The following is a 9,785-nucleotide window of genomic DNA, read 5'->3' as shown; positions in this document are numbered from 1 at the left end:
GACCTGAGTCTGTACCTCTCCAGGAGCTCGGAGCGCTCTCCATGCCTGGGGCGTCTGGAGGAAGCCACGGCTCTCTGATGTGGTTTTGATGGGCCGCCTTACGACTGCCACCTGGGACACACACAACGATGTTAAATATCTGCACCTGCGTCCCCAGTCTTCCCCAGCAAAACCATCCCTTGGCTGAGGAGCAGTGAGGTCCAGCTCTATAAGCCACCAGATGGTGTCAGCACCCAGTCGAGCACCGGCCACAGCCAGTCCCACCGATCCAGTCCACTCTGCCTCTCCATCTCCAGCAGTCTGTGTCCTTCACCTCCACACCACCCCACATGAACTGACCCCTCTCTGATCTTGACCTTTGTCACCTCCAACAAGGACCCCTGGAGGTCCGTCTCTGACTGATGTTGTGGGAGAATAATCTCATACGTCTCATTAGAAACATGCGCAACATGTTAGTTAAATGGTCCTCTGCCGACAGAGTGTTGTCCACTCATACTGGATTTGCTCAGTTCTCTGTGTGTGATATTGTGTCAAGTAGCGTTTTTCACCCTCAGGTGAGACCCAGGTGAGAGCGTGTCAGGTGTGGCGCGGGAAAATGATCCAGCGTCACCTCATGTGTCCGGAGACAGAGGCGGCGATATGATGCCATGAAATCATGACAGTGAGAAGGTGTGGAGGAGCCACCAAGGTGAGGAGCTAACAGAGCTAACGGCTAACCTGACCTGTCTGACTTCCACTCAACTGTATTGATGCTCATGGACTGTCAACGTCTGCTCTGGGCTCTAAAAGGTGGCTCTGAACAACTAAACGCACCACCAAATACATGTGAAGAGAGGAAGAATCATTGTTGTTATGAAGCAAGTTCAGGCAGAGAAGCCAAGGATTTGTCTGGAAACTACAGTCACATCATCAAAAGAGAAGTGATCCCATCCAAACAGTGATTTCAAGTCAGTCAGCACATCAATGAACCATGATCTATTTAGCCGTATTGCCGCCTCTTTCTGGACACACGGGAAACAAAGGCAGGAGCTGCAGTGTTTCACCAGTGAAGAGGGAGTTTCTACAGGACTTGAAGTGGCCCAGGTTCCTGTGGCGGTGTGAACCACGGCTGCCGTGGCCAGAGAGAGGGTGACAAACACTGGTGTAATGGACACAAGGAACGCCGTCGATCCAGTCTCTGAGTCTGTGCTCTGACTTCTTTGATGCTGAGCGAGTGATAATGTTATGCTGATGCTGATCTGGGATGAACCGAAGTTCGCATCCCACTACATCTGTTCTCTCTCTGTCCGCCCTGAGAACAACAACACCACTCCCTCAAACCTTTCCCCCATTTCACCCTGAATGCTCGTCTCTGATGTCACTGGTCAGTCATGTCCACCCATTCCACCATGGCTACACTTCCCTCTTCACCTCCCTTGGTCAGTCTGTTCCTCAGCATGATCAAGCCGAAGTGCTTTCCAGCAGCTCCTCCTCCTGCTCAGCCGCTCTCACGGAGTCTGGCCCCGTTTCATCAGCGCATGAAATACAATATGTGACCAGCAGATGGCGATCGACCCCGTTAGCTTGGTAAACTCCAGCGCTCGGGTTGGTCTGTCGTTAGTTTTTGAGCCTGTTCAGTGAGGGCGCCATGTATCATGCTGTTCTCCAACATCTGGCAGAGGTGCGTGTCTCCCGTGGCTGATATGGCGCGTGTGCTCCTTGCCTTCGCAGTGATGGGGACGGTGGAGTTGTGTGTGTGTGTGTGATCGTAGTGCGATGTGTGAGGAAGTGTGCCATACTTGACACCCGTCACCTCTGTTCAAGCAAAAGCAATGGCACTCAGCGGGGGGCCGCTCACACATTCAGCTGCTGTCAGGTCATTCATTCCCCGCCAGCTCGCTGAATAGAGACTTGCCCTGGCAGTTGGTGTGGCCTGTGACGTTAGACGCCCATAATTGTCCTAATTTAAGAGCAGCACCCCGGATGAGCCGCTGCTTCCCAGGCCATTCATGTGGAGAAGAGGAGGACCTTGCTGTAAGTAAAAGGCAAACACACGCAGACGAGGTGCAGTGGAAATGCCTGTGTGAGACACAGGAACAAACCAGACAGTAAATGTCGGTGTGAAGCCACATAGTCATTGTGTCCATGATTACAGAGCAGTAGCATCACTGCCAGGCTGTTTGGAGAAAGGAGTTCCCGGGCCTCTGCTGAATGGCGGCAGTTTCACGGCTGTAACCCAGCTGCAGCAGATGTGCGTCCGTGTGCTTTCCCATTTAGACTTTCAGCTGCGCCAGACCAAAGCAAGCGGATTCACTGTGCGTGCGTCACAGATGACAAAGAGAGGGTTGTTTTTCAGCTCCAAAGCCTCCACACGGAACTCTGGAATAACCTGACCGTCATGATCCTCCTTCCTTCCAGGTCTGCCCTCACTTCAGAGCTGAAGCAAGTGGCCCTGCAGCTCTGAGAGGTTGGAGCCGCGCTCATGAGCCAGACCTGCTTGTGGCTGAGCTCCGGCACACGTCGCATCTCATTCCTCCGGTTGCTTCTGCATAAAAGTTTGACGGCTGAGGAATCTGCTGGGAAGAAGCAAAAGTCTTGAGCTCAATACAGACGCTGCAGATTCCTTTTTCAAAGAAAATAAGAGTTTGTGGGAAACAGAATGCCACTCTTTATATTCCAGGTGAAAATGTGCTCAGGCCTCTCATTTCCGGGCCCTAATAACGCCCTTTCCCGTGCGCGGCCCCTTTGTTCCTGCTCACTGCCTCCCACTATTTTATACCAGCCAACTTAAGCACCATCCGTGCTTTTAGATTTGGCCTCCTATACGCTCTGTCCGCGTGAGAGAACGCTCTCTGGGAGGTGTGCGACAGCTGGAAAAGCTGGCAGCGCTTCCAAATAACAAGGCCCTAAAAAGCTTCCAATGCTTCTTGCTTTTTGGTCCTGGGTGGTAGGAGGCGAGAGCTTGACCCCACAATCACAACAAATCTGTCTCAAATGGTAACTTGCTATTAAAAAAGAAAGGAGGCCAAAGCCTCCAATTACGCAGGCAATTATTGCAGGATTTTGTCCTCATCGTCTTTGAGATGGGGGAAGAGGCGCAGTGAAAACCACCTTCCATTGGGTTTACTTATTTACAATGTGAAACCAGGACTGTCGGCAGGAGTGGGCAGATGTCCTCGACAGGAACACGCTGGGCTGCAGGTCTGTTGCCTTGCAAACCAGTGGAGTGAGGGAAGGTCATGGTTTGGTGTGAGCGTGATGCCGATGAACATTGTCGTGAGTTTGGCTTTAGTTCTGTTTGAACTGGCCTTCCACCCTGAATCTGCCTCAGTCAAGTGTCTCATTGTGGCACATGTGTGTGTCAAGAGCAGTCACACCTGACTCCATCTGAAGTATGCAACTACACACACTCCCGTGAGATGAGCAGAAGGCTAACTGACCCGTGTCACGTGTTCAGGCACTAGTTCTGTGACCTGGCGCTTTGCTGGTGAGCCTTGTCATGGTGATGGAAGGAACGCCTCGTGGCACTAGATGTCGTTGGATTTGGACAGTTGAGAAGGAGCCGCAGCAAGCACGTTTGTCGTGAGCGTGATCATCTCTGCCTTGGTGTTCTGAGGTCTGAGGCCTGCTTTATTCTAGCCGTTTTAGTCGTACTTCATGCACCTCTGAAGATGTTTGTCACGGTAGTGATGTCACTTTGGATACACGCCGCCCGAATGACTGCTTTAGCCTTTGTTTTTGTTCTGAATTCCAGCGCCTGTGACCTACTGCGGAGCGACATTATCCCCCCAAGACTCCGGCTTTTGTTGAGTTGAGTTGATGTTCGATGACTTGTTTGGACGGACGGGTCTGAACTAGACAGAGTGACCTCGTTATTGGACAACATTGGTCACAGCGCTACAGTTATCAGTGGAAATTCTACTCTCGCTAATATACGTCAGACTTCCATGACATATGACGCCGGGGACTTTATTGCGCTTATTGCATTCACACTTGATTCATTCTCAAAACCTGAACAGAAAGTTCGACCGTCTTTGATTCAGGAATTGTCGCGCGTGACGCGGGTCTTCGCACGCACTGAAGTGGCTCTGATGCCGGCGCGTGTCACGGCGCAGAGGAAGACGCACATGTGCGGACGGCCGACCGGAGTGGTTCTACATGTTAGTAGAATGTTAGTTATTCTGCACAGCGACTTCCATCACTGGACCTGAGTGTCTATCCGAGACAGCGTGGCGCGGGCTGCTGTGCGCTCTCGCACACACCCCGCCCGCCCCTGTGTGATGAACAGCTGTGCCGGCCACTGGCTCGCGGCCCCAGGACGCGCACCCCCCACCCCCCGGAAAAAAAGCGTCCAATAGGCTTGCTCCTCACTTCAGCCTCTCAGGTGGCAGAAGTTAAAACTCCTGCGCGCTGGATGAGCTGGAGACGCCTGCAGGGACGCATCGTCCTCCTGCCTCGCTTCAGTTTGGCACCGGGACACTTCATTTGCGTCCTAGTTTTGGATGACTGCCACCGCGTCCCACGCCAGGATGCTTGTGCGCGCGCTCCTCTGCGTGTCCCTCGCGTGCAGCGTTGGCGCGCAGGTTGACAGTTCCGGACTGTTTTACGCGCTCCGCTCTGAACTGTCTGAAGATGCTATTCTGGTGGCAAACAACGGCGTGCGCGTGCCGTTCGGGAGGTCCGTCTTCATCGACCCCATCAACGACCTGGTGATTCAGACTCAGCCCGGGGACCGCTGCGGCATCACCGTGCTGGACAACGACCCGCTCTCCCAGAGACCCGGGCACCTGTCGCCCAAGAAGTTCCCTTGTGATTTCGGACCCAACGACGTGACCTACACTCATTACGGATCCAGAAGTCCGTCCAAGGACAGAGTGAGACTCCAGCTCAGGTACGATGCGCAAACAGAAACCGTGATCATTCCCTTCATGGTGGAGGTGGAGGTGGTCTTCACGCAACTGGAGCTGCTGACCAAAAACATGCCCGTCACTGTGGAGCAGCTGAAAGGTGTCAGCCATCCGATCGACAGCAAGGTGTTGGAATTCACCTACGACAGAGAGTCTCACAAGTGTGAGGTGGCGGCCCTGACCAGCACCGGCGGCGCCTTGCCCAGGTACGGCAGGCTGGTGGATGGAGGGAAGCTCTCCTCCATGATGGACTGTGATGAGTTCACGCGCTCGGCCGTCCGTTACGAGCACACGTCTGAGAGGAGGTCCCCCAACAGGGATTATGTGCCCATGGTGGTGGAGCTGCGTGATACGGAGGGCAACCTGGAGAAGCAGGAGTACTTTCATCTGATGATCCGGATCAAAGAAGGCGAGGAAAACACAGCCCCGAAACCCAGCTTTGTGTCCATGATGATGATGGAGGTGAGCCAGTTTGTCATGACGGCCCTCACCCCGGACATGATGGCGGCGGAGGATGCAGAGTCCGACTCTGGTGAGCTCGTTTTCAACATCACGACACCCCTGTCGTATGAAGAGGGCTACGTGGTCAGCACGGACGATCGAAACCTGCCCATCACCTCCTTCTACCAGAGGGACCTCCGGGACCTGAAGATCGCTTACAAGCCGCCATCTTTGGACTCGGACACGGAGAGAATTTTCCAGATCGAGTTGGAAGTGGTGGACACGGACGGGGCCGTGTCGGAGCCTTTCGCTTTCATGGTTGTGGTCAAGCCCATGAACTCCATGGCCCCAGTTGTGACCCGCAACACGGGGCAGCTGCTTTACGAGGGCCAGTCACGGCCCCTGGTGAGTGGCCGCAACCTGGAGATCAGTGACGAGGACGACCTGGACTCCGTGACGGTGACTGTGGTTGACGGCCTGCGCCATGGCCACCTGATGATGCTGGGAACCCGCAGGAAGTTTTTCACTCCCTCCGACCTCCTCGCGGGAGCCGTGGTGTACCAGCACGACGGCAGCGACACCCACAGTGACAACATCGTCTTCAAAATGTCCGACGGGAAACACCAAGTGGAGTTCCTCTTTCCCATCACCATTGTTCCCACGGACGACGAGCCGCCGATCGTCAACGCCAACACCGGCCTGCTTCTCTTCAAACACCAGATGATGCCAATCTCCCCGCTCATGCTCAGCGCTGCCGACGTGGACTCTGAGGACTCCACCATCAAATTCACCGTCGTCTCTCCCTTTTCCAAAACGGGCGCAGTCATTCTGAGGCAAAGCGACGCGCCGCAGGAGCCCGAGTCCTGGAAGTTCAATGCCGAGGACGAGGTCTATGAGAAGGAGGTGGTGGAGTGGTTGCAGAAGGACATCACCGATGGAAAGCTCTTCTACAAGCACGTCGGCCCGCACCACACCGACACCGTCACGGATCAGTTTGTCTTCACGGTCCAGGACGACAATGACCCCCCGAACCAGTCAGGAGAAGCCACCTTCATCATCCGAGTCTTGCCCGTAGATGACGTCCCCCCGGAGCTCTTCCCCGGGACCAGCCTGCAGATGGCCGTCCAAGAGTACAAGCTCACTGGCTTCAGCAAAGAAGTCCTGCGTTACACCGACCTGGATTCTGAAGACCGTGACCTCAAGTACACGGTCCTCCACCCGCCGACAGACACGGACGAGAACCACCCGGTGGCCTTCGGCTCTCTCGTTCTGACGGACAGCCCCGACACGGAAATTGCTGAGTTCACACAAGCTCAAGTCAATCACCACAAGGTCTCCTACAGCCCGCCGGACATGGAGCTGGGCATTACAGCGCATGTCGTTCAGTTCCGTTACGCTGTGGAGGACACGGCGGGCAACAGCGTCGAAGGGACTTTTACCATCCACCTGCAGCCTGTCAACAACAAGCCCCCACAGATCACCAACACCGGCTTCACCGTCTTTGAACGCGGCATGCACATCCTGAGCGCGGCGGAGCTGGATGCCACAGATCCGGACACGGCCAGTGAGAAGATGACTTTTACCGTGAGCCAGCCACCGAAACACGGACAGCTGCAGTCAGCGTTCGCTGATCTAGAGCCGAAGGGAGTTTTCAGGCTGGAGGATTTGTCCGAGGGCAGGATATCGTACGTGCACGGTGGAGAAGAGACGCCGAGCGACGAGTTTCAGCTGGATGTCAGCGACGGGATCCACGTTGTCACCGTGACTGTCAAAGTTAACGTCAAGCCTGTCGATGACGAAACGCCAACCCTCAGTCTGCCGGCCGGGACCGTGGGCTCCCACCTGGACGTGCTGGAAAACGGCGCCACGGAAATCACCGCCAGCGTGATACAAGGCCGTGACGATGACACCGATGACCTCCAGCTGACCTTTATTGTGGAAGATCCGCCGCTGCGGGGGGAAATCCTGCTCAGAGGAGTTCCGGCGGCTCGGTTCACACAAGCCGACATCATGAACGGCGCGGTCGTTTACGCTCACACCGGTGGTGAGATTGGCCTGGCTTCTCAGTCGGATGCCTTCAACCTAACTCTCACAGACATGTCTGATGACTGGACGGTGGGAGGCAACAAGGTCACCGGTGTGCGAGTCAGGGTAGCCATACTTCCTGTCGACAGCCAGGCCCCGGAGGTGGGAGTTGGAATTCCGTTCGGTGTTATGGAAGGAGAGAAGTCCGCCATCGGGCCTCAGCACTTGAACGCTGATGATACTGACACTCCAGCTGAGGACATCCTGTGCACCATCGTTGTCCAACCCACGGCTGGCTACGTGGAGAACATCTCTCCTGCGCCCGGCTCCGAAAAGTCCAGGTCCGGCACAGCTATCAGCGCCTTCACCATCAGGGACATCAGGGAGGGGAGTATCCACTTTGTGCAGAGCATTCACAAAGGCGTGGAGCCAGTGGAGGACAGGTTCACGTTCAGGTGCTCCGATGGCATCAATTTCTCGGAGAACCATTTCTTCCCAATCCTTATCGTCCCAGCAAATGATGAGAAGCCAGAGATCTTTCTGAGGGAGATGGTTGTGATGGAAGGAATGAACATTGTCATTGACACGCCAGTTCTTAACGGGGATGATGCGGACGTCCCGGCCGAGGAGCTGATGTTCTTCATCTCCAAACCCCCCCAGCATGGTGCCATTTTGAACCAGCTGCCCACCGGCTCAGTGCCGGTGACGAATTTCACTTTGGAGCAAATTCGGGAGGCGTCGACTATCGTATACGAGCACGACGACTCGGAGACAACAGAGGACAGCTTTGAAGTGATTTTGACGGACGGGAAATATTCGGTGCGGAAGACGGCCGTGGTGATGGTCATCGCCGTGGACGACGAGACGCCCAGGATGCTGGTCAACGATGGCCTGGAGGTGGACGTTGGTGAGAGCAAAGAGATCAGCGACAAGGTGCTCCGTGCCACAGACTTGGATTCGGAGGATTCCGCCCTCACGTATGTCGTCAGGTTCCAGCCTCGCCAGGGTCTTCTGCAGAGGAGGACCCCTTCAGGGTCAGTTGAAAACGTGACCCAAGGAATGAATTTCACACAATCTGAAGTGGACGCTGGACTTTTGTCTTACACACACAACGGACAGGAGGGCGTCCGAGACCTGCTGAAGTTTGACGTGACGGACGGAACAAACGCCCTGATTGATCGCTACTTCTACATCAGCGTGGACAGCGTTGACATGGTCTTCCCCGACGTGGTCAGTAAAGGCGTGTCTCTGAGAGAGGGCGGACGCGTGACGTTGACCACAGACCTCCTCAGCACCTCAGACATTAACAGTCCTGATGAGAATCTGCTCTTCACCGTCACCCGAGCCCCGGTGAGGGGCCACTTGGAGTGCACGGACACGCCCGGGATGCCCATCGTCTCCTTCACCCAGCTCCAGCTCGCTGGCAGCAAGGTCTACTACATCCACACCTCCGACGACGAGCTGAAGATGGACAGTTTTGAGTTTGAGGTCACGGACGGCTACAACCCCATTTTCCGAACCTTCAGGATTTCCATCGTCGACGTGGACAATAAGAAGCCTGTGGTTACGGTGAACGCTCTTCTGGTCACAGAGGGAGAGAGGAGGCTGATAACGCCCTTCGAGCTGACCGCTGAGGACCAGGACACACCTGAGAAGCTGCTCAAATTCACCGTCACACAGCTGCCTGTCCACGGCAAGCTCCTCTACAACCAGTCCCGACCCATCACCACTTTCACCAAACAAGATCTCAACGAAAACCTGATCTCTTATTTGCACGACGGGACTGAATCGGCGGAAGACTCCTTCTCGTTCACTGTGACCGATGGCACGCACTCCGACTTCTACGTTTTCCCCGACACCGTCTTTGAAACACGCAGGCCTCAGACCATGCGGATTTCCATCGTGGCTGTTGATAATGGGGTCCCTCAGATCGTGGTGAATAAGGGAGCCCCCACATTGAAAGTCTTACCCACAGGCCACCTTGGCTTCCCGATCGGACCCAAGCTCCTGAAGGCAGAGGACAGAGACAGCAGCCCGCTCACCCTGCTCTTCCGCGTCAGCACCCAGCCTCAACACGGCTACATGGTTCATCTGGGCCGAGGAAACGACTCCATCGACACCTTTACTCAAGGTAAGCGCTCAGCAGCACTCCCACAGGAGGAGCCGCAACCCTAACCCAGACGCACTAACCTCACCACTGTGCATGCTGCTGCCCCTGCCCTCTTATTACAGGCAGAGTCAGTCAGATCGCTGGCACGGAGCTTTGGCGCCAGGACGGTACACTGGCATCATTTGACGGTGAAAGGTCTCACCAAACAGCTCTGTGTTAGGATGCAGTTTCATCAACGCTTCATTTGTGCGGGGTATTTTGGAGCAGCGTTAGCCGTCAAACGGCGGTGGATGTTCCTCACAGATGTCCTGCAGACCCTCAGG

The 9,785-nt window shown here is 55.2% G+C and overlaps 1 protein-coding gene across 4 annotated transcripts in view; it reads left to right on the top strand.

The window, feature by feature from the left end:
- The first annotated feature begins 3,835 nt into the window (after positions 1-3,835).
- LOC128748307 (FRAS1-related extracellular matrix protein 2-like) overlaps positions 3,836-9,785 on the top strand; it is a 34,301-nt gene continuing 28,351 nt past the window's right edge. For 2 of the 4 annotated variants that reach the window (XM_053846949.1, XM_053846950.1), the window contains exon 1: positions 3,838-9,483. In XM_053846949.1, the coding sequence (XP_053702924.1) occupies positions 4,482-9,483 (5,002 nt within the window). In that variant the 5' untranslated portion in view covers positions 3,838-4,481. Of the gene's footprint in view, positions 9,484-9,785 lie in introns of all 4 variants that reach the window. The other 2 variants (XM_053846951.1, XM_053846948.1) reach the window with 2 other exon arrangements.

The sequence above is a fragment of the Synchiropus splendidus genome, chromosome 17 (assembly GCF_027744825.2).
Source record: "Synchiropus splendidus isolate RoL2022-P1 chromosome 17, RoL_Sspl_1.0, whole genome shotgun sequence".
NCBI lineage: Eukaryota > Metazoa > Chordata > Actinopteri > Syngnathiformes > Callionymidae > Synchiropus > Synchiropus splendidus.
Note: the sequence above shows the minus strand (reverse complement) of the source record. Positions and strands in the feature narration are given on the sequence as shown.